General features: G+C 44.1%; 1 protein-coding gene across 19 annotated transcripts in view; it reads right to left on the bottom strand.

The window, feature by feature from the left end:
* Positions 1-23438, bottom strand: part of ARHGEF10L (Rho guanine nucleotide exchange factor 10 like) — a 138618-nt gene that overhangs the window by 48051 nt on the left and 67129 nt on the right. For 13 of the 19 annotated variants that reach the window (XM_087879078.1, XM_087879071.1, XM_087879073.1 and 10 more), the window contains 9 exons: positions 23222-23236; positions 21755-21939; positions 19774-19889; positions 18068-18195; positions 16567-16667; positions 11578-11699; positions 9011-9097; positions 7754-7974; positions 6188-6342 (listed from right to left, as the gene is read on the bottom strand). In XM_087879078.1, coding sequence (XP_087735204.1) covers positions 6188-6342; positions 7754-7974; positions 9011-9097; positions 11578-11699; positions 16567-16667; positions 18068-18195; positions 19774-19889; positions 21755-21939; positions 23222-23236 — 1130 coding nt within the window. The remainder of the gene's footprint in view (positions 1-6187; positions 6343-7753; positions 7975-9010; positions 9098-11577; positions 11700-16566; positions 16668-18067; positions 18196-19773; positions 19890-21754; positions 21940-23221; positions 23237-23438) is intronic. The other 6 variants (XM_087879074.1, XM_087879080.1, XM_087879082.1 and 3 more) reach the window with 1 other exon arrangement.

Here is a 23438-nt window from a genome sequence, read left to right as displayed (position 1 = left end):
CTATTGCTTAACACATTGATGATCGCGTGGCTCAGCTGGGCATGGGGGGGGCCAGGGATTTTTGCTACCGGTTCTCCGAACCACCCGCCTCCATCGCTACCGGATCAGGAGATCCGGTCCGAACTGGGAGCATTTCACCCCTGCAGGTAACAAAATGTTTTGGAGACCAACCCACCAGCTCGGAGAAGCAACCTTCACCCTCAAATGCCACTTTTTCAATTGGCAGTAAATAAATAAATAAATAAGCTGGTGCAACAGGTTCCTTTGCACGGCAATGTTTTTTTGCCACCCGTGCCCTGGGAAGATCTAAGTGGCAGATGTAACTGCCTGGGAGATAACGCCCCTCTTTCTCTCTTTGCCCTAGCACACGCTTTAATTAAAAAACATAAACGGCTTATCAAAAGCTAATTAATAAGAAGCAACGTGTTGGCAAGCGGAGCTCGGAAGCGCAAGAGCGTAAACAGGCGTTTATAACCCCGGAACGGAGGGCAGCAGAAGCCACAGATGGTGGGAGTTTAATGGGACGTGGAGAGGAATCACTCTGGAAGAAAACGGCACGAAATGGGGAGGGGGGGGAAGCAACGAAAAGGGAGAAAGAGAGGATTAAGCCATGCCTGATTCGGAGCGGGGACCGCACCTGGTCCAAAGGAAAACCATGTTTTGGGGGCCAGGAGGAGGGATCCGGTATGAAACAGCAGAATAAGAGACAGATCTTTGCATTTTTTTTTATTCCGCTTGCTGCCAACTTTGCGGGAAGTTGAAAAAAATAACCGTGGATGGGACTTGCAGGATTTCGGATTGGATGCTAACAATGAACATCTTCTCCGGGCATCACAGAGAAGTCAGATCAACATCGACTAAGATAGCTGAAGGATGACAAGCAACGCTAAGATTTGGGGGTGATGCAAGCACTAAGAGGAAGACACCCCAAAGTGGCCTTAAAAGGAAAAGTTGATTTGATACTTGGATTTGAACGGCAGAGAGGAGGAGGGGGAGAAGGAGGAGACCTGTGGGGTCCTTGATGCTCTCTTGAGCTTGGCGGTTTTCTTGCAAACTTTCATTACCCAACTAGGTAACATCCTCAGTGCTGGAAGAGAGTGGGATTTGCAGGGAGGAGGGGGAGGGGGAGGAAAACTGTGTGGTCCTTGGTGCTCTCTGAGCTTGGCGGTTTTCTTGCAAATTTTCATTACCCAACTAGATAACATCATCAGTGCTGAAGAGAGTGCAGAGGGGAGGAAGAGGAGGAGGGGAAGAAACTCTGGGCGTTTTGGATCCGTGAATCAGCCGGCTCAGATCACCCCACGTTCCAAGGGGCCCAGAGAGGAAAGATTGAAGAGAAAGCAGATAAACAACAATAAATATATTTGCCTGAATGGCAGGGCTGCCTTGCAAGACGCACGACACGGACGCAAGCTGAGGCTGGCGCAGATCAGTGGTGGGTTGCCCCCGGTTCTATAGAACCGGTAGTAAAACCAGTGGGAGGCTCCACCCACCGACCCTGACGTCATCAGCTTCTGCACTTGTGCAGAAGAGTGTGCGTGCGCGAGCGGCCCAGTTTCAAACCGGTAGTAAAGGTAACTAACCCACCCCTGGCGCAGACCTACCAACTCCAGCCTGTCTGGGGGGATCAGAGCCAGCTGAACGCAAAGGTGAGTCTTACTTTGCCTTTTTTAAAAAAAAAATCCGTCCGAAGCTGACAAAAGCAGGAGGATTAAACCCAGCCGACAGATTTCAGCAGGAGTAAAACAGTCACCTTCCCCAGGGCTGGGGAGAACTGACAGCCGATCAATAGAAAATTACGGAGTTTTCAAACTCAGCTTTTTTTGTCTCCAGACCCACATTCCAGGCGCCGCCTTCCGAAAGCCAATTAACGTTAAATATTTTGGGTGTCTGCGGGGACACGCGACGCAGGGAACTCTGCCGCCCTCCCGGGTTACAACAAGCAGGAAATTAAAATAGATTTTAAATTAATTAAAAGCACCTGGAAACAAAGTGGGAGTAACTCTGGAGGGAGGTGTGAGGGGGGGGGATGATGACACAGCAGGGGTGAAATGTTACCGGTTCGCACCGGTTCAGGCGAACTGCTGGTAATAAAAGCTACGGGTTCGGCGGACCTGTAGTAAAAAAAATGCTCCAGGTTCGTCGGAACTGGTATTTCCGACGATCAGCTGTGCCGCATGATTTATGTTTGTTAGAAAGCAAGAAATCTTGCTTTCTAGTGAATCTAAATTGCGCGGCACAACTATTCCCCCCCTCGCTGTTCTACTTGCCTACTTAAGCCTCCTTTTTCCACGTGAAGTGCACATTTGGCGTGCAGTGCACGGTGTGCATTTGACTTGCACTGCGCATGCGTGCACACAGCGTGCATTTGGCGCAGACTGCAAATGCGCGCGCAGCAAACCGGTGGCAAACTTCAGAAGACTTCACCACTGGGGGGACAGACATAAAAACTCAGGGGTATCAAACTCAATTTCATTGAGGGCCGCATCAGGGTTGTGTTTGACCTTGGGGGGGGGAATGTGGACGGGATGCGGTGGGTGTAGTCCTCTGCCAGCAAAAATGGAGCTCAGGGGGGCACATGCACAGGCCTTGAGTTTGAAACCCCTGCAAAAACTGATTCTCAAGGGTCCCGAAGGCGCCTCTTGACCAGATAGTCAAACTCAAGAGTAACAGACACACAAATAAATTTCCTACAGGGAGTCCTCGACACGGCATTTTTTGGGAGTACGGTCTCAAGTTCACGTTTAAGAGGTTTGGGGGTTTTGAGTTGAAGTCCACACCTCTTAAGCGTTGAAGTCCAAATGTCTTAAAATTACAAAGGTTGACAGACACTGATCTAAAGCAAAAGAATAGAAGTCTGACGTGTAAAGGCTCTAAGAGAAAAATGTAATAGGGGCAGTCTTCAACTTACAACCACAACCGAGCTCCAAAATTGCCTAAGCTGAGTGGGACGTTTGTTAAGTGAGTTATGCCCCATTTTAAGACCTCTCTCTCGCCCCAGTGATTAAGTGAATCATTGCAAGGTATCAAGTTAGTAATGCAGTTATTAAATGAATTTGGCTTCCCTGCTGGATTTTGCTCGTCAGAAAGTCGCCAAAGGGGGAATCGTGTAACCCCCAAACCCCCACCCCGGGGTCACTGCCATCGTCATAAATACGAGTCAGTGCCCTGAATTTTGATCACGTGACCACGGGGATGCTGCAACGGTCGTTAAGTGTGAAAAGCGGTCCTAAGTCAATTTTTTTCTGTGCCCTTGTAACTTCGGTCACTAAACAAACTGCTGCACCTCAAGGAGTAGTTGTATTTTTTTGGGGGGGGGGGAAGTATTTTTAAAACAAATACTTGGAACCCTGACACTTAGGTGTTTCAACAGAGTGGACTGTATTACGTCCACACTTCTCAACTGCTTCTAGGATAAATTTATAGAGATGTGGTTCAATGGGTAGTCCTCCACTTACGAATGGCTGTTTAGTGACCGTTCTAATTTATGACGGACCTTATTTTCCACCTATTTTCAAGTCTCTAGGTTCCCAGGGAGAATCGCTGCCAGCCCAAGTAGATAATTCTTTGGTTGATGGGACTATACAAGAAAACTTAAAATTCCTGTGTAGAAGCAAAAAAAAATACTGGACAAAAATACATACACGGCTGGAAAAGATGATAAAGCAGCACATAGATTTAAAACCAGAAATATTTTTGGTGGGGGATTTTACCTGAAACTTATAGTAAAGAGAATGCATATTTAATTATCCAAGTATTAACTGCAGCTAGAATTGTACTTGCACAAAATTGGAAAAGTGAAGAGATTCCCGACTGATGAGAATGTGATTAGGAAAATATTAGAATGTGCAGAAATGAACAGATTAATTTAGCTTGCAATTAAGGAGAAAGCACAAACCACTGGTGAAATGTAAAATTTGTTACTACCGGTTCTGTGGGCGTGGCTTGGTGGGGGGGGTGTAATATGACTGAGTGGGCGTGGCCAACTTTTTTTTTTTTTTTTACTTTTAAAACCATTTTTTCTACAACCTTTTCGGCTGAAGAGGTTGTAAAAAAACTGCTTTTAAAAACCTCTGACGATCCCAGCTGACTTGCCTGATCGGCAGAGGCTTTTTTTCATTTTAAAAACATTTTTTCTATAATCTCTTCAGCCGAAGAGGTTGTAGAAAAAATGCTTTTAAAAGCCTCTGATGATCCCAGCTGAGCTGCGCTTTAAAGCTGTGCTTTAAAAGCATTTTTTCGGCCAAAGAGGTTGTAGACAAAATGCTTTTAAAAATAAATAAAAAAGCCTCTGATGATTGCTACCGGATCTCCAAACCACCAGCCTCCATTGCTACCGGATCGGGCGATCTGGTCCAAACCGGGAGCATTTCACCCCGGCACAAACTGAATATTATATGATATGGTAATTATTTTATCAATGATTAGAGAATAGAAATGGAATTTGGAAATAGAAGGAGATTAAAGAAGAGTAGAAAATATGTTAAGATAGAGATGTAAACAATATGATGATTGTTATTATTACGACTATTAGGATTATTATGCTTAATATTATTATTATATTTTTATTAGAAGATATGTTAAGAGGGAAAAATGCATAGGTTTATTAGGTTCAATACTACAATTGTAAGGTTAGAGAATCAATATCAATGTAATGAATGCTGTTGTAAATTTTGATGGTGATTGCACAGAGATATTTGTACCCATGAAAAGAAATTGAAAAGAAAGTATATATTATTAGAATAATGGAGTTGCTCGGATACCAAAGAGGGAATATATTCCTCAACAAAGGAAAAAGAAAGGGGAGAGGAACAGAGGAATAGAAGAGGAGAGGGAGAGAGAGGAATGGAAGAAAGGGGAAAGGAGAGGAAGAAAGGACAGGGGAGAGGAGTAGGAGAGAAGGAGAGAAAGGGGGAAAGGAAGGGGAAGTAGGAAAGAGGAAGGAGAGGAGGAGGGAGGGAGGGGGAAGGAAGAAGGAGAAGAAGGTTTGTTGTGAAATGAGGGAAAAGAAACGGTAGAAGAGCAACCCCGAATGCAATTAAAATGTCTTATTTTCAAAAATGTTCCAAAAAAAAAGAGATTTGTACCCAGACGACACACTGCTTAAGGGAAGATGGAATGTTTATATTAAAAAAACACAACAACAACAACTTAAAATGCCAAATCTGTTTGTTTTTAAACGCGTATCTATCTCCCAGTAAACAATGTATGACACTAATGGAACATCCGGATTTTGGAACAATGTGAATAGTGTTGGGAAAAGAAGTTTGGAGAAGGGATTTGTGCTGAAAACCCACCTTTTTTTGGGGGGGGGGAACAAGTTTTATTGGTTCCCCTCCAATACACACCCACATATTTTTTTGAAACAGAGCATTGCCCATATCCCATCATATCATAAAGAATTTATCACATTCAAACGCATTTTACTTTGTTACCGTTTCTGCCAAAATGTTCTTTTTCCACATTTATTCATCAACTTTTAATTTTTCTTTTCTTATTTCTATAAATAGTATCTTTTCCCCCCTCAAATTCAATTTTTCCATTCTTAATCGTTTTACATTCTCCTTTAATTTTTTTTAAAAAAATAGTTCATTTTTTGTCTTGATATATTTAAACGTTTTCGGGGATGCTTTTCCTCCATTTCCTCTTTTTTGTGTTACAAATTTTTATTTCTTATACAAATAATGTATAAGCAATAGCCTTCATACTTTTGTATATTTTATACAAAGTCAGCTTATTGCCCCCACAAACCGGGTCCTCATAATTAATTAATTAATAATTAATTATAATTAATAAATAATAAATAATTATTAATTATAATTAATTAATCATAATTAATCATACATAGACATATTTTCTTAAAGAGAGCATACAAATAAGACATTTTGTCTTTCTTCTCTTCCTCTTCCTCCCTTTCTTTCATCCTTTCTACCTTCTTCTTCCCTCCTCTCCTATTCCTTCTCTACTTCCCTTTCCTTTCTCCCCCTCCTCCCTTCCTTCCCTCTATCTAACCTTCTCTCCTACTCTTGTTTCCCTTTCCTGTCTTCCTCTCCTCTCCTCTTTCTTCTGCTCCTCTCTCTCCTTCTCCCTTCCTTCAATCTCCCTCCTCCTCCTTCTATCTCTCTCTATTGCTCTGCTGAAAATGCACCTCGAGGTAAAAAAAATCCAGGTACAAAAAGATGCTCACCACTGATTCTGGAGTACACCGCCACCGTCCCGTTCTGGAGTCCGGCAAAGAGGTAATCGGCGTTGTGCTTCAAGCAGAGGACGGGGTGGCCTCCAGGGGCTCGGCTGGTCAGCAAACACTGAGCCCCTGTGTCCAGACTGCTATAGGCCAAGATGCTGCAGAGGGGAACAAACCCCCACTCACCTTAAAAACCCATCATGAGCCTGAAGATTTATTTACTAGCACTGAAAGGGCACCCCCCAGTGGCTGAGAAGGGAACTGCTGGAGTAGTTTCATCCCTTTCCCTTGAATTGAAGACGGTAACAGAGTTTGGAAGGGGCCTTGGAGGTCATCTAGTCCAACCCCCTGCTCACGCAGGAGACCCATACTAGGGATTCGAACCGCCGACCTTTCTGATCGACAAAGCTCAGCGTCTTAGCCGCTGACAATTCGGGACCGCTCCTCTGAACGCGTGCAGAGGGCTTCTCCCGCCCCGTTCCGAGGAAGTGCAATGGGGCTGGGTGGAGATGGTTCAAAATCCACAGATAGAAAATCAAAGATCAGCAGCACGAGTATTTTAACTCACTTGCACCTGTGTACGGTTTGCCAATTGCACAGTGGCAGATAGGACAGCGCTCCAGAGGATTTAACGTCATTGCCCAGAGGATCATGGGTTGCCCTCTCCCCTCTTTGGAAGAGCTTTATAGCTCCCGCTGCCTTAAGAAAGTTCAAAACATTCTTAAAGATCCATCTCATCTTGGGCAACCTTTTTTTTTTTTTTTTGAACTATTACCATCTGGCAGCCGGTACAGGACACTAAAAACAAGGTCAAATAGGCTGAAAAACAGCTTCGATCCCAGAGTAGTATCTATATTGAATTCTACCGTATAGCGCAATATTATGGGACGCAATGGCTCGGTGGCTAAGACACTGAGCTTGTCAGTCGAAAGGTCGGCAGTTCGGCGGTTCGAATCCCTAGTGCCACATAATGGGGTGAGCTCCCGTGACTTGTCCCAGCTTCTGCCAACCTAGCAGTTCGAAAGCACGTTAAAAAAAAATGCAAGTAGAAAAATAGGGATCATCTTTGATGGGAAGGTAACAGCGTTCCGTGCGCCTTTGGCGTTGAGTCATGCCGGTCACATGACCACAGAGACGTCTTCGGACAGCGCTGGCTCTTTGGCTTTGAAACGGAGATGTGCACCGCCCCCTAGAGTCGGGCACGACTAGCACAGATGTGCGAGGGGAACCTTTACCTTTTAGTGCAATATGAATGCAATATCAGGGGTTTTCAATTCAATTGTATAGAACGTGAAGGATGTGTGTTTGCGTTTTATGTTTCTTTTTATCGTTTCCTTATGTATAATGTACACTGAAGAGGGCATTTAATTTCGTTGCACGAGATTATGCAATGACAATAAAAATAACTATGGGTGTCCAGTTCTGTAGGTAGCATTCGGCTGACCAGCACAAAAGGAAGGCTAAACAGACAATGTCACAATGGGGGTGACCAGCATAGACATGAGGGGCTTCCTAACCCTCCAAGGCCCTCCCCCCCAAATTATTTCCAGGACCTCGACTCTTTCTCACCTGCCATCTTGCAGGCCGAGGCAGAGGGCAGGCTGAGCTGGAAACGGCTGGTCGGCCGCGGTTTGAGACTCCTCCGTTCGCTCCTCTTCGGCCCTTTCGGGGATGTACTCCAAGCAGAGGACCTGCGAGGCCACCGGGAAGGACCTGACCGTACGAGGCACTGATCGGTTCAGGGAAAATATCTCCACTTGACCCCCGGCGCCCTCTTGACCTCCTCCGACCTAGAGGAGCAAGAAAGAGGCCTTCAGATGCCTTGGAAAATAGCTTGACTCCTTCTTCTTTGTGGCAGCCCCTCAAATGTTGGAAGACTGCTATCATGTCTCCCCTGGTCCTTCTCTTCACTAGACCAGCCATGCCCAGTTCCTGCAACCGTTCATTGTATGTTTTAGCCTCCAGTCCCCTCATCATCCTGGTTGTTCGTCTCTGCACTTTTTCTAGAGTCTCAACATCGTTTTTATAGTGTGGTTCTATAGCTTTAGCTTGCCCCTCTCCTTGATTAGTTTCCATCCATTGCTTCTTGTCCTGCCTTCTGGTGCTTTGAAGATGTTGTGGCCCGCCAGCGGTCTGTGCGGATCGTGGCTGATCCAGACAACGAGGAGGCTAGTGTGGGGTCGTGCCAGCAGCCTGCACAGCCAGCGCTCGCATCAGACAGCAAGGAGGCTGAAGAGGATGTGGTGCCAGAGGCAGAGACTCAGCCTGGACCTTCAGAACCTCCAGAGGCTCCTTCAAGTGGAGAGAACGAGGTGGAGGAGCCTCTCCTCAATGCTCGAGCACGCAGGGCTGCCAAAAGGCAGGAGTGGCTACTCAGGAGGAGGAGGTCTCCTCGAGAGTAAGGTTTGAGGATAATTGGCCACTCCCTTAGCCTATTTAAGTCTCACGCAGTTAGTAATTTCTTGCTGGAAACAACGTGTAATTATTACAGAGCATTTTGGAGAGTAAGTGTCTTATTGTATCTTGTTTTCTGGGCTGGTTGCCAACCTTTGCCAGACTTTGTTTATTCTTGGTATGTTATAACTTTGATAAGGACTGTTGGTGTGTATCACAATCCTTGGGAATCCGGAGCTGGGGCAGAACAGAAGAATAGCTTGACCCCCTTCCTCTCTCTGACAGCTCCTCAAATATTGGAAGATACTATCCTGTCTCCCTTGGTCCTTCTCTTCACTAGACTAGCCATGCCCAGTTCCTGCAACCGTTCATCCTATGTTTTAGCCTCCAGTCCACGAGGTCATAATAGATGGTTTTTTTGCATAAACTCACCCAAAAATATCCCTGTGGCAGAGAAGTGCTGATGGCCGAGAATCCGAGCAAGGAAGACTGGACGGGGCTGTGCACGGCCGCCCCCAGCTGAAGGTAGGAATCCATTCAGAAGGGGAGAAAAAAAGAAGAAAAACCTGAGAGTTATTGGACAGGATGAGTTTTACAACTCTTTGAAACGAGCTTTGGCGAAGGGACTGTAAAGCCCAACTTTCTAAAACGATTATCTTCACCACCAGTCTCAAACAAAGGAAAGGAATTGTTAAGAACAGCTAAAAATACATCTGGGAAAACAACAGAATCAATCAATGGAAACACTCAATTAAGGCAGAGCCGCCCGAGAAGGGGCTGAGAGGAGCAGCAGGGACAGAGGACTAAAATTAGTCTCCGGGAAAAACCGAACGGGGCCCAACTGCCTCGGAAAAACAGCAGATGTTCCAAAGAAAGGGAATGGGAGGGCCTAGAAGTCTGTTTTTTTTTTTTAAAAAAAAAGGTAATTATCTGCCTGCTTTCTCTTTTTTTCCAGCTGAATCTATTTTTCTTCCGCCTCCCCAGAAAACAGAAAGCGGAGAGAAAAGGAATCAATTAGCAACACTGGGTGAAATCTTGCATTCTGGAATTGAAAATGTCCCTTGCTTCCTTCCTTTGTCCCTCCCATCTTCCTTCCTTCCCCTCAATTTTCCTTACTTCCTTCTTCTACTTTCCCTCTCCTTCCTTCCTTCCCTCCCTCCCCACTCCCTTCTCTCCCCCTCCCCTCCATCTTTCTTCTTCCTTTTCCTACTTTCCCCTTCCTTCCTTCCTTCCTCCCTTCCTTTCCTCCTTCCCTCCCTCCCCCTCAATCTTTTCTTCTCCTTTCTTCCTTCTCCTTCCTTCTTTCCTTCCCTCTCAATTTTCCTTACTTCCGTCTCCTACTTTCCTTCTTTCCTTCCTTCCTTCCCCTCAATCTTCTTCCTTTCTTCTCTTCCTTCCTTCCTTCTCCTTCTTTCCTTCCTTCCCCTCAATTTTCCTTCCTTCCTTCTTCTACTTTCCTTCTCCTTCCTTCCCTCCCTCCCCATCTTTCTATTTCCTTCCTTTTCTTACCTTCCTTCTCCCCCTCCCTCCCCTTTCCTTCTCTCCCCTCCATCTTTCTCCTTCCTTTTCCTACTTTCCCGTTCCTCCCTCCCTCCCTTTCCCTCAATCTTCATCCTTTCTTCTCCTACTTTCTTCCTTCTCCTTCCTTCTTTCCTTCCTTCCTCTCAATTTTCCTTCCTTCCTTCTCCTACTTTCCTTCTCCTTCCTTCCTTCCTTCCTTGTTTCCTTCCTTCCCCTCAATTTTCCTTCCTTCTCCTTCCTTCCGTCTTTCCTTCCTTCCCCCTCAATTTTCCTTCCTTCCTTCCTTCCCAAACTAATCTAATAAGTAAATAAATAAATAAATGGTAGACACTCTAGTGTCTGTCTGTAATCACACTATTTTGGGTATTTATGCTTTAAGAGAAAACAGGTTCCACCAGCAGCTAAAAAGCTGGGCTATTTTTTTTTTTAAAGGATGATATTTAGACCCTCTTCAGAAGAGGCCCAATTATGTGGGATTCTGCTAAAGAGCTGTACGGGTGGATTTTTTTTTAAGTGGCTTTTCCAACAAAGTTGTCGAAGAACAACTTTCCAACGTTTGCCTTTGGACTGTACCAAAATGCACAGGTTGACTGTCTATGGAGATTCTCAGTCATCCAGGTCATGATTGCCTCAAAGGTGCTTTTTCAAAAGGCAACTGGACCTCCTCCTCCTCCTCCTCTTCTCCTTCCTCTTCCTTTTGTTCTTCTTCCTTTTCTTCCTCCTCCTCCTCCTCTTCCTTCTCCTCCTCCCCATCTTCTTCCTCCTCCTCCTCCTCCTCCTCCTCTTCTACTTCAAAAAAACAGTCCAGCAGCCTTTGGAAAAAGCACCTTTGAGACACAAGGCTGGCACTTCCTGCTTACCAGACCTGTTTTTCCAACATCCAGCAAGGTACATGCAGCCAGCTGAAACACACTGGTATGTGTGACCCGTTGGGGAGTTGTGTGGCTGTAATAAATCTGAATAAATAATAGCCGTCCTTCACATCCCCAACATCCATTGGTGGTTTTCTGAGGGATTTCACAGGATTGATTGATTGATTTTTGCAATAAGGGCGAATGATTGATTTATAGTACGCTGCCCATCTCTCTGCAGAGCACCTCTGAGCAAGTTAACACTATTGCAAGGATGGCTGTACAGGTAAGTCCTCGACCTATGACCATAATGGAGCCTGATCATTACAGTCTTCCCAAGTCTTGATGGTCATTAGGAAAACTAAGTGGAGGGGACACTGAAGCATCCCGATGGTCAGTCGTAAGGATGAAGGATCATGAGGGCACTGCAGTAAGCTGTAACTTTAGGACCTGGTCATAAGTAGCTTTGGAGTAGGGGTGGGGGGGTGTCACCTGTAACTTCAGCTAAATGACCAGTCAAAAGTTGAGGACTACCTGTAACGGAGAGTAGAAGAAGATGCAAGTCCTTCAAAAGACGAGTCAGAAGTTGGCCCTTGAGATGGGGCCAAGGAGATGGGGTCTCCTTACCTGCAAGTCGAGGGCCCTGGAGGAGAAGGCAGGGATGTGACAGACCAAAATGGGACACCAGAAAGCGGCTTTGCTCTTCTTGTCTTCTTCAGGGCAGACCCACCCGGGCTGGTTTTCTTCCCCTGCGGGGGGAGAGAGAAGAGTTGGAAAATTCTCTTTTCCAAGAATGAGGTCCAAAGGTGTCCTATGACTTGGCCAGCCGTCAAGTTTGATCAACAGTCAACCTTAGTCAACAGTCAACCGTGATCAACAATCAATCTTGATCAACAGTTAACCTTGACCAAAAGTCAACCTTGGCCAACAATCAAGCTTGACCAACAGTTAACCTTAACCAACAATCAATCTCGACCAAAAGTTAACCTTGGTCAACAGTCAACCTTGATCAACAGTCAACCTTAGCCAACAATCAACCTTGGTCAACAGTCAACTTTGGCCAATGGTCAACCTTGACCAACAGTCAACCTTGACCAACAGTCAACCTTGAACAACAGTCAACCTTGGACAACAGTCAATCTTGGCCAACAGTTAACCTTAGTCAACAGTCAACTTTGGTCAAAGTCCACCTTGATCAACAGTCAACCTTGAACAACAGTCAACCTTGGTCCTTGAGCTGCGGTGGTGCAGTGGTTAGAATGCAGTACCTGTAGGCTACTTCTGCTGATTATCAGCTGTCAGCATTTGGCAGTTCGGGTCTCACTGGCTCAAGGTTGACTCAGACCTTGGTTGACTCATGGTTGACTCATCCATCTGAGGTCGGTAAAATGAGAACCCAGATTGTTGGGGGCAATATGCTGACTATGTAAACCGTTTAGAGAGGGCTGTAAAGCACTGTGAAACTGTACATAACTATTGACCAAGGTTGACTGTTGACCAATAGCAATAGCACTTAGCTATTGCTATTGGTCAACAGTCAACCTTGGTCAATAGTCAACTTTGGCCAAGTCAACCTTGATCAACAGTCAACTCCGACCAACAGTCAACCTTGGTCAACAGTGAACCTTGATTAGCAGTCAATTTTGGCCAACAGTCAACCTTGACCAAGAGTCAACCTTGGTCAACAGTCAACCTTGGCCAACTGCCCATCTGTGAAGTGAAGAATGAGAATGCCCTTCACAGAAGCCTGGAAGAGCCATCTGGGTTGTGCCAGCCATGGATAAAAATGATAAATTTTCTGACTGCCCCCTCCTCAAATGCACATAAAGGACCACAGATGGTCCAGCACCCCAGAGCCACAGCTTGCCGATTTTAGAAACACTAATAATAATGTAGATTTCCCCACACTGTGCTCCTTGCAAAGGAAGTGAATAATTTTATCGATCGGGGTTTCTTAGGATTCCTTAAATGAAGGTTGACTCGTGATCTTTAGAAGTACAGACACACTCAATAACTAAAAAGGAGACAACAAGGGAAGGAACCGACATCCAGCCCTGTCCCCTGTCCTCTCCTGCAGCTAAAAAAAAGTGTGTACAGTAAAGTTTTATTGATTAATTATTTTTATCGATCAATCAGATTGATACGGCCGTCCATCATCTCTGCAAAGGTGATGTTTTCATCCGTTTCTGAAAAGTCTTCCTCTTATAAAAAGGGAAAGAACTGGCAGTATTTTTTATACGATTTATTCCGCTTCCCCCAAAATAAGACATCCCCTGATAATAAGCCCAATCGGGCTTTTGAATGCATGGCAATAAGGCCAAGCGCGTATTTCAGGGTTCAAAAAAAATATAAGACCAGGGTCTTATTTTTGGGGAAACTCGGTAGATACAATAGGATTGAGGACTGAATCAGTGTTATATTAGCAGCATGTAGGATTTTTTTTTTCCTTTCTAAATTCACATTCCCCACCCACCCACCCCTCTTAATTTTCATTTTAATGCAGTGTTTCTCAGCCCTGGCAAGATTTAAGTTGCGGGAGCTTCCATTTTCAGAACTCTTAAAAAAGTTGCTGTGATCGGCGGGGAAATAATGTATGTCGCTGCTTATCGTATTATCATTAATGCATTATTCTTTTATTCACTACACTTCATTAATAAAAATTTAAGCAGACTGTATCGCTCTTCCCTTGTTTGTTTGCCACACTTCATTAATAAAATTTTAAAACAGACAAAGCAAATTTAAGCCTCTCTTCACCTAAAGTTATCTCATTAAGGGATGCAGGGAAGAAGGGAGGACCGAACGCAGGGGGACCCCTAAAGTCACAAACTTTGATGGATTTCTTTATGGAATATTCGGGGGTGGGGGGTGGGGAAAGCCCCATCACCCACGGAGAGATAAGCAATTAATTTCTCCTCTCTGCCACGTGCTTTGGGAGTGGCAGCTCAGCACTTTAATTACAGAAAATATTAAAACATAAGCCATAAAAAAAAGAAAGAAAGAACAGCTTACTGAATATTTTAGCAGGAGCTCACACATGGGGTTCCTGATAATCACATTAACTGTTTGTTTTTTTTCCAAAGCTTCTGCAGGAACAGTCCTCAACTTAACGACCAAAGTTGGGACCAGAATTTCCATCGTTAAACCAGGAAAGTCCAGTTGGGGGGGGGGAAAAAGCACTGTGATCTGGAGGACTGGAGAATCGCTATAGGTTTTTAGCTATACAATTTGGGACGAACCCTCCCCTTGGAATGGTGTGGGAGTAGGGATGGATTTCCAGAAGTAAAAAAAAAATTGCAGACTACAGGAAGCAGGAGCACAACTCAGGTGATTCTGAGGACACAGATAAACCTCCAGGTGGCTTCAACGACCCTCTAAAAAAGATGCAAACGACCAGCTGCCTGCAAGGAATATAAATCCTTCCATTCCCCCACTATCCTGTCAGAGCTGAAGAAGCTTCTTGGATGAGAAGCGAAACGTCTTCAAAGAGGGGGAAAAAAAACAACCAGAAAGTCCAGCTGCCTCTTAAAAAATCACCTTTGGGGCATCCATGGCCTAGACGGCTGAGAGTCTCTACAGACTTTTCCATTGTTAAGCAGTGTGGTTGTTAAGCATTGTGGTTGCAACCTATTTAGCAATAGCACTTATATATTATTATTATTATTACTATTATTTATTTGATTTGTATACTGCCCTTCTCCAGCAGGACTCAGGGCGGTGAACAGCCAAGATAAAACAGAGCGTACAAAATTTAAAAAATAGTTTAAAAGGTAATTAAATAATTTCGGCCCACAATTTAAAAAACCCAATTAAAACCAATTTCAAATTAAAACCGAAACGGATGGGATCAAGCCAGCTTCACAGTGCTTTACAGCCCTATCTAAGCGGTTTACAGAGTCAGCATATATTGCCCCCAGAACAATTTGGGTCCTCATTTTACCCACCTCGGAAGGATGGAAGGCTGAGTCAACCTTGAGCCGGTCAGGATCGAACTGCTGTCAGTGGACAGAGCTTGCAATATTGCATTCTAAATACAAGGAAGGAAGGAAAGAAGGAAGGAAGGAAGGAGGGAGGGAGGGAGGGAGGGAGGGAAGGAAGGAAGGAAGGAAGGAAGGAAGGAAGGAAGGAAGGAAGGAAGGAAGGAAGGAAGGAAGGAAGGAAGGAAGGAAGGAAGGAAGGAAGGAAGGAAGGAAGGCTGAGTCAACCTTGAGCCAGTCAGGAATGAACTCCTGGTAGTCGGCAGAGTTAGCCTGCAATACTGCATTCTAATCACTGGGAAGGAAGGAAGGAAGGAAGGAAGGAAGGAAGGAAGGAAGGAAGGAAGGAAGGAAGGAAGGAAGGAAGGAAGGAAGGAAGGAATAGCACGTAGACTTATATACCGCTTTACAGTGCTTTTACATCCCTCTCTAAGCGGTTTACAGAGTCAGCCTATGGCCCCCAACAATTTGGGTCCTCATTTTACCCACTTCGGAAGGATGGAAGGCTGAGTCAACCTTGAGCCGGTCAGGATCAAACTGCTGTCAGTGGACAGAGCTTGCAAAATTGCATTCTAATCACAAGGAAGGAAGGAAGGAAGGAAGGAAGGAAGGAAGGAAGGAAGGAAGGAAGGAAGGAAGGAAGGAAGGAAGGAAGGAAGGAAGGAAGGAAGGAAGGAAGGAAGGAAGGAAGGAAGGAAGGCTGAGTCAACCTTGAGCCAGTCAGGAATGAACTCCTGGTAGTCGGCAGAGTTAGCCTGCAATACTGCATTCTAATCACTGGGAAGGAAGGAAGGAAGAAAAGGAAAGAAGGGAAGGAAGGAAGGAAGGAAGGAAGGAAGGAAGGAAGGAAGGAAGGAAGGAAGGAAGGAAGGAAGGAATAGCACGTAGACTTATATACCGCTTTACAGTGCTTTACATCCCTCTCTAAGCGGTTTACAGAGTCAGCCTCTTGCCCGCAAACAATATGGGTCCTCATTTTACCCACTTCAGAAGGATGGAAGGCCGAGTCCATCTTGAGCCTGGTGAGATTCGAACTGCCAAATTGCAGGCAGCCGGCAGGCAGCAGAAGTAGCCTGCAGTACCGCACTCTAACCACTGCGCCACCGTGGCTCACGAATACTTTTGCCATGGTTGTTAAGCTAATCATTGCACTTCGTTCATTCATTCGTTCAATTTGTATGCTGCCCATTTCACCGAAGGCAAACACGAGGCAGCTTAAAGACAACGTTTGATTCAGTTGTTCAAGTGAAATCGGGCAGTTAAGCAAATCCAGCGTCCGCCACTGCTTTTTCAGCCGCTGGCAAATAGTGATCCCACAACTGTGGGACACCGCAACTGTCGTAAGTACATGCCAGCGGCCCCATAGCACCTGAATTCTGATCACGTGACCATTGGGGTCACTTACTGGTTGTAAGTGCGAGGACTGTCGTTAAGTCACTTTATGACAATTCCTCGCACTTTCATCACGTTAAATCCCGGCGAGCGACTCAGATTGGATCCTGCCCGAGTCACTTTTTGTTTTCCAAGGCCGCTGTAACTCTGAACTGCCGCTAAATGAATGGTTGTAAGTCGAGGACTAACTGTACTGCGTTACGAAGGAGCATCGAACCACGGAATAGCGAAGCGAAGGTGATTTACTCACGGAGGGCAATTTTGGCCAAGTGCAAATGATTCACCCAGGAAATTTTGCTGAGTGGGTTGGGCGTGATGAATACCACCATGACGCTGACGGGACGACCAGACCTGTCAATATAAATAAATATTACAAACTATTCTAAAAATACGAGTTCCAGGTATATTAGTAAAGAAAGAAGCAGACATCCTGCGAGCTCTAGAACTTAAAATTTTAAAATAATTAAAATTTTATTTTACTAAGCTTTCGGCAGCCATCTGCTGACATTGTCAGAGTATTAAACTACCATTACAGCGATCTCTGCCTTTATATGCCATGTCCAATCACACTTGGCCAATAAAGAATTCTATTGTATTGTATTGTATTGTATTGTATTGTATTGTATTCCATTCCATATTTCTATTCTATTCTATTCTATTCTATTCTATTCTATTCTATTCTATTCTATTCTATTCTATTCTATTCTATTCTATTCTATTCCATTCTATTCTATTCCATTCCATATTTCTATTCTATTCTATTCTATTCTATTCTATTCTATTCTATTCTATTCTATTCTATTCCATTCCTTATTTCTATTCTATTCTATTCTATTCTATTCTATTCTATTCTATTCTATTCTATTCTATTCTATTCTATTCTATTCCTTATTTCTATTCTATTCTATTCTATTCTATTCTATTCTATTCCATTCCATTCTATTCTATTCTATTCTATTCCATTCTATTCTATTCTATTCCATTCCATATTTCTATTCTATTCTATTCTATTCTATTCTATTCTATTCTATTCTATTCCATTCCATTCCATTCCATTCCATTCCATTCCTTATTTCTATTCTTCTATTCTATTCTATTCTATTCTATTCTATTCTATTCTATTCTATTCTATTCTATTCTATTCTATTCTATTCTATTCTATTCTATTCTATTCCTAGCAACTAGGATGATTAAAGGCCAGGAGACTAAAACATATGAAGAATGGTTGCAGGAACCGGTATGTCTAGTTTAATGAAAAGAAGGACTAGGGGAGACACGATAGCAGTCTTCCGATATTTGAGGGGTTGCCCCAAAGAAGTGGGAGTCAAGCTATTCTCCAAAGAACCTGAGGGCAGGGCAAGAAGCAATGGGTGGGAATTAACCAAGGAGAGAAGCAACCTAGAACTAAGGAGAAACTTCCTAACAGTGAGGACAATTAACCAATGGAACAGAAGTTGTGAATGCTCCAACACTGGAAGTATTTAAGAAGAGACTGAATAACAATTTGTCTGAAGTGGGTTTCCTGCCTAGGTAGAGGGTTGGACTAGAAGACCTCCAAGGTCCCTTCCATCTCTATTCTGATTGATTGAAGACACAGCTTGACGAGAGGTGGGTCACCCACGCCTGGCTTTGGTGGAAATGAAGCCGCCATGGAAGGGTGAGCTGATGCCAGAGTCGTGGGTGGGTGGGCTTCATTAACGTCATTATGGGTTCTCTCGAGCCAGCCTTAGGACATAAACCATCCCACATACTTGTCGGGCTTCCCAGGAAGTAAGAGGCGGAGGCGGCATTTGTTGGCCGAGTGGATCTCCTCTTCCTTCACCCTCATCATCCTCTGCAGAGCTAAGCACCAGTCTTGGGCCACCGTCATGTTCAGGTTCTGGAAGGCAAGTGGAAAAAGAAAATTAATTCAATAGGGATCCTTATTCAGGGGTACAGCCTGGGAGGGTATCATGAATCTGAACTGTGGACTTCAAGGATGACAGGGTTGATGCCAGGGTTCCAAAGGATGCCCTAATTAAATCATGAGCCTCGAGCCAAGCTTCAAAAGAAATCCAGTTATTTATTAGGAGCTTCATGTCCGCACGTACCCAAGTGAAGCCAACTCAGACCCACAAGTAATTTATGCCCCAATCATGGCCCTGTTTCCCCCCTTCCCCCAGGGTGTGTCAATCAATCACATTCGCCAATGGAGCAATTTCGTGGGTTGTGGAGATCACTCCCCTCCTGCTGCTGTGGGTAACCCTGGGAGACAGCCTTGAGAGAGATCAGTCTGGAATGTGCATCTGTCTTTGGCTGCCATGCTGTTTCGTCAGTTTCCCATCCCCCTTGCCTATGGCAACTCGAGAGCAGGCCAGGGATGTTTTGTGAGCTGACAGTTGAGAGCAAATCCTCCAATGATGATTGAAAGACATATCAGGGATTTTGACGGAAAGGAGTCTCTAAGGTTTCTCTCCATTGCTCAAGAACAGTACAGATAGTCCTCAACTTACAACCATCTGTTTAGTGACCGTTCACAGTTACGATGGGACTGAAAAAAAGTGGCTTATGACTGTTTTTCACACTTATGACCATTTTTCACACAACCGTTGCAACACTCCCATGGTCACATGATCAAACCTTGGTCACTTGGCAACTGACTCATATTATGACGGTCGCAGAATCCCAGGAGTCTTGTGATTCCCTTTTGCGACCTTCTGACAAGCAAAGTCAACGGGGAAGCCAGACTTGATTTACAATCGTGTGACTAACTTAACAACTTGCACTGATTCATTTAACAATTGTGACTAGAAAAGTCATAAAATGGGGCAAAACTGACTTAACAATTGCCTTGCTTAGCCACAGAAATTTGGAGCTCAACTGTCGACGTAAGTCGAGGACTACCTGTATTTACACATCATGTGCTTGCTGGAGTTTCTCTAAGGCCTACCCTTTTTAATTCCTCAAAAGCTAACCCACCCAGAATCCCGAGCTGATCAATAAATTAGCATCAATACATCAGCTCTTCAGCTCATCAGACAGAATAAAGCATGCCAGTATCCTTTCCTCTCTGTTCTTCACATATTTAGAACATGCTGCATGCATTTATTCCTTACTTGGTCCAAAGGATCGAGTAAAAATCCAAGCAGTTGTCCTGTGAGGAGGAGCTGCAAAGCCGTCAAAGCAGCCTTAAAAGACCTCTGAAAAAACTACAGGATTCTGCAAGTGGCTTCACTTCCCCCGGAGAGGGAGAGATGGGCTTGAACCAGTGGTGAAATCCAAATTTTTTTTACTACCGGTTCTGTGGGCGTGGCTTGGTGGGCGTGGCAGGGGAAGGATGCTGCAAAATCTCCATTCCCACCCCACTCTGGGGCCAGCAAGAGGTGGTATTTGCTGGTTCTCCGAACTACTCAAAATTTCCACTACTGGTTCTGCAAACTGCTCAAAATTCGCTCAGATTCCCCCGAAGTGGACTCACCTGGTAGGTGCCATGGAGGGTGCTGATTAAAAGAGTGATCTGTTGCACCACAGCCAGATCCTTTTGCAGATCCTGAAGCTCCTGAAACAGGCGCGGAGGTCCCAAATAAACTTTATCTGAAGGAGGCAAACTTGGTTTAGGGGTGGGGAATTTGTGGTGGGTGGGAGTGTGTTTGGGGATTGTTATGTGTGTTGGACCTGGTCTTTGGGTATTAAGTGAATTTTGTTGTATGGGTAGACTGTGTATACACGTACAATGATAATAAAGTTATCTATCTATCTATCTATCTATCTATCTATCTATCTATCTATCTATCTATCTATCTATCTATCTATCGTCGTGACTTACAACTAGGTTCCATTATGGTCTTAAGTTGAAGACTAACTATACTAGCAAACTCAGGTAATGGATGCATCATACTGAACCCATACTAAACGCTATTGACTTTTTTTTTTAAAAAAGGATGCTCTTTGAATTTTACAGGGTGCCTAACAGCTTTAAAAATAAAATTCAAAAATTTCTCTTCAGTTTAAATTCAGGAGGGGCAGCCTGTTGAATGCTGGGCCCCCTTTCAGGAGAAATATTGGAAAAATCATTTCCCAAGCATTTCACATCTTCCAATTGGGCAATAGATGATAGATACAGTAGATGATAGATAGAAGACATAAAAGAGATAGAGACAAAGTTAGATACCAGTAGATGGATAGATAGACAGACAGACAGACAAGATAATAGACCGACCGACAGGTAAAATGTAAGATGATAGATGGATGGATGGATGGATGGATGGCTAGATAGAGATAGAGATGATAGGTAAATAATTAGATGTGTGAGAGATGATAGATAGATAGATAGATAGATAGATAGATAGATAGATAGATAGATAGATAGACAGACAGACAGACAGACAGACAGAGATAGATAGATAGACAGAGATAGACAGACTGACAGACAGACAGACGTTTGAGAAAAATGATGGATGGATGGTGGATGGATGGATGGATATAATTACATGCGTGTGACAGAGATTATATATATATATATATAGAGAGAGAGAGAGAGATACTGTAGATATAGATATAGATATATAGATATGTTTAAGAAAAATGATGGATGATGGATGGATGGATGGATGGATGGATGGATGGAGATAGATAGATAGATAGATAGATAGATAGATAGATAGATAGATAGATAGTTTGAGAAAAATGATGGATAGATGTGGGTGGATGGATGGATAGATATAATTACATGCATGTGTGACAGATTAGATAGATATAATGATAGATAATTAGATGTGTGAGAGATGATAGATAGATATAGAGATGATAATTAGATGTGTGAGAGATGATTGATAGATATAGAGATGATTGATAATTAGATGTGTGAGAGATGATTGATAGATATAGAGATGATAGATAATTAGATGTGTGAGAGATGATTGATAGATAGATATAGAGATGATTGATAATTAGATGTGTGAGAGATGATTGATAGATAGATATAGAGATGATAGATAGAAGATAGATAGATAGATAGATAGATAGATAGATAGATAGATAGATAGATAGATAGATAGATAGACAGACAGACAGACAGATGTTTGAGAAAAATGATGGATGGAGGGTGGATGGATGGATAGATATAATTACATGCGTGTGTGACAGATGAGAGAGAGAGAGAGAGAGAGAGAGAGAGAGATTAATCACAGTCCATTTTGAATACACAGAGGAAAAAAAAGAGTCTTGAGAATTTACAAGCCATCTAAGTCGGCTCAAAACAGAGTTCACAAAACATTTCAGATGATCTTTGCACTGGGTGCTCCCAAAAGGAAAAAGGATTTATCCAAGAAAGATTTAAAAAGGAGATTTTTTTTTTTAGGGGTGAAGGACCAACTGTCCTGATTATTCATGTCTCGTCCCCCTCCCCTCTCCTGAGCTGGCTGTTTTGAACCATGGGAAAAGGAGAGAAATTTCCTTACTATGGCCAGACTGGCTGGGTGGCACCGGTTTCTTGGAGCCCACGTTTGGGATGGCGACACCGTCTTTCTCCTTGGCGCTGCTCTCCTGCCCCACTTCTAGGACCTGAACCTGGGGCAAGGCTGCGTTCCACTTCACGATATACTTGGGCCCCAAAGGGACCAGACTGCTGATCTCGAGCTGCCCCCTGTGAGAAAGAAAGCCCAAATATTTTAAAACAACAACAACAGGATGGATACTCTCTGCTTCCAGGTCCATAACAACCAAAATAGCAGCCCAGGAAAATCTGCAAGCCACACTCCGAAATCCTCAAAGCACCGAGCAGATTTTGCAAGAATATAATTCTTGAATTGAGCCGTAAGACACACTACAAAGACATGCAAGGGGAAGGAGAATAGTGTTGTGGCCCGCCAGCGGAACTGGTAGCAGATTCGGACAGTGAGGAAGCTGGGGAGGAACATGGGCCAGTCCTGGAGTCTGGGGAAGGCTCTGATGAGGACTCTGCGTCAGAGGCAGAGAGGAAGCCAGAGCCCTCTGACAGTTATCAGCTGCCTTCGGAGTCAGACATCAGTGAGGCAGAGGAACAACTGGAGCCTGTTCCCAGTGTGCGCATGCACAGAGTTGCCAGACGAAGGGAACAGCTAAAGAACAAGGGTCGACTCAGGAGTAAAGCCACAGGTGGACGATAAATGGCCCCTCTCAGAGGGAATAAAAGAGGAGCGAAAGGGGAGGGGAGTTTGCAGGGGACAATTTTATTTGTTTATTAGTGTGAAGATTTGCTTATCTGAGAGACTCCTTGCCAAGTATTTCCTTGTTCAGCGTGGCGCCTGGAAGCTATCGGCCTGGCAACTAGCCAAGGATTGATAAGTTCTGTGGTTGCAATTCACCCTTGAAAGACTGTTTGCCAGGACTTTTCTGGATGTGAAGTGCTAGGAATTCACATTAGCAGTGTGAATGCACAAAAAGAGGTGTGTTGTTTTTTTTTGGACAAGGAGTCAAGTTCCGTGATTTGGTGAAACCTAGGTCGGAACAGGTGGCAAGCAGAGATCGGACGAGCCCTGGGATGTTTGAAATACATCCTGGTTGAGGATGTATTTCACAACATCCTCACGCGAACGGCCATAGGTGCAAGACTGGTTGCGAGTCAGGTTTTTTTTCAGTGCGGTTGTAACTTTGAACGGTTCCTAAATGAACGGTTGTTATTATTTATTATTTATTATTTATTTATTATTTATTTATTTATTATTCGAATTTCTAAGTCTAAGTTAAGTCGAAGACTGCTTGTAGAAAAATCCACACACGCCCCCAGACTGGAATATTGTTTTAAAAAACACAACAATGCAAAACGCCGCCACTGCTGGGCGCTACAGCCTCACAAATCAACACCAAGATGCTTCAAAGGTGCATGCATTCGCAGCTGTTCACACAACCACTGCACCCCTCTCTCCAACCTGTCATTCACATCCTACCCGGTGTTCACAGGCCTGGCAAAGAGAAACATCAAAGGAAAAAGTCGTTATCTCATTCTCCTCCATTTTAATTTTAGAATAAAAATTAAAATTCCTTGGCAGTTTGGAGCAACTGAAGGATTTAATGCCAACCCACACCTCCGCCCCCCCAAAATTAATTCTTGCTTCTATTTGCATTCTTGGTTTGGGGCTCTTCCTCCCCATATAAAGCGGGGGA

This window comes from Pantherophis guttatus, chromosome 15 (genome assembly GCF_059756535.1).
Source record: "Pantherophis guttatus breed Tessera chromosome 15, ASM5975653v1, whole genome shotgun sequence".
NCBI classification, from domain to species: domain Eukaryota; kingdom Metazoa; phylum Chordata; class Lepidosauria; order Squamata; family Colubridae; genus Pantherophis; species Pantherophis guttatus.
The sequence above is the reverse complement of the archived record's forward strand: the minus strand, read 5'-3'. Positions and strand labels throughout refer to the sequence as shown.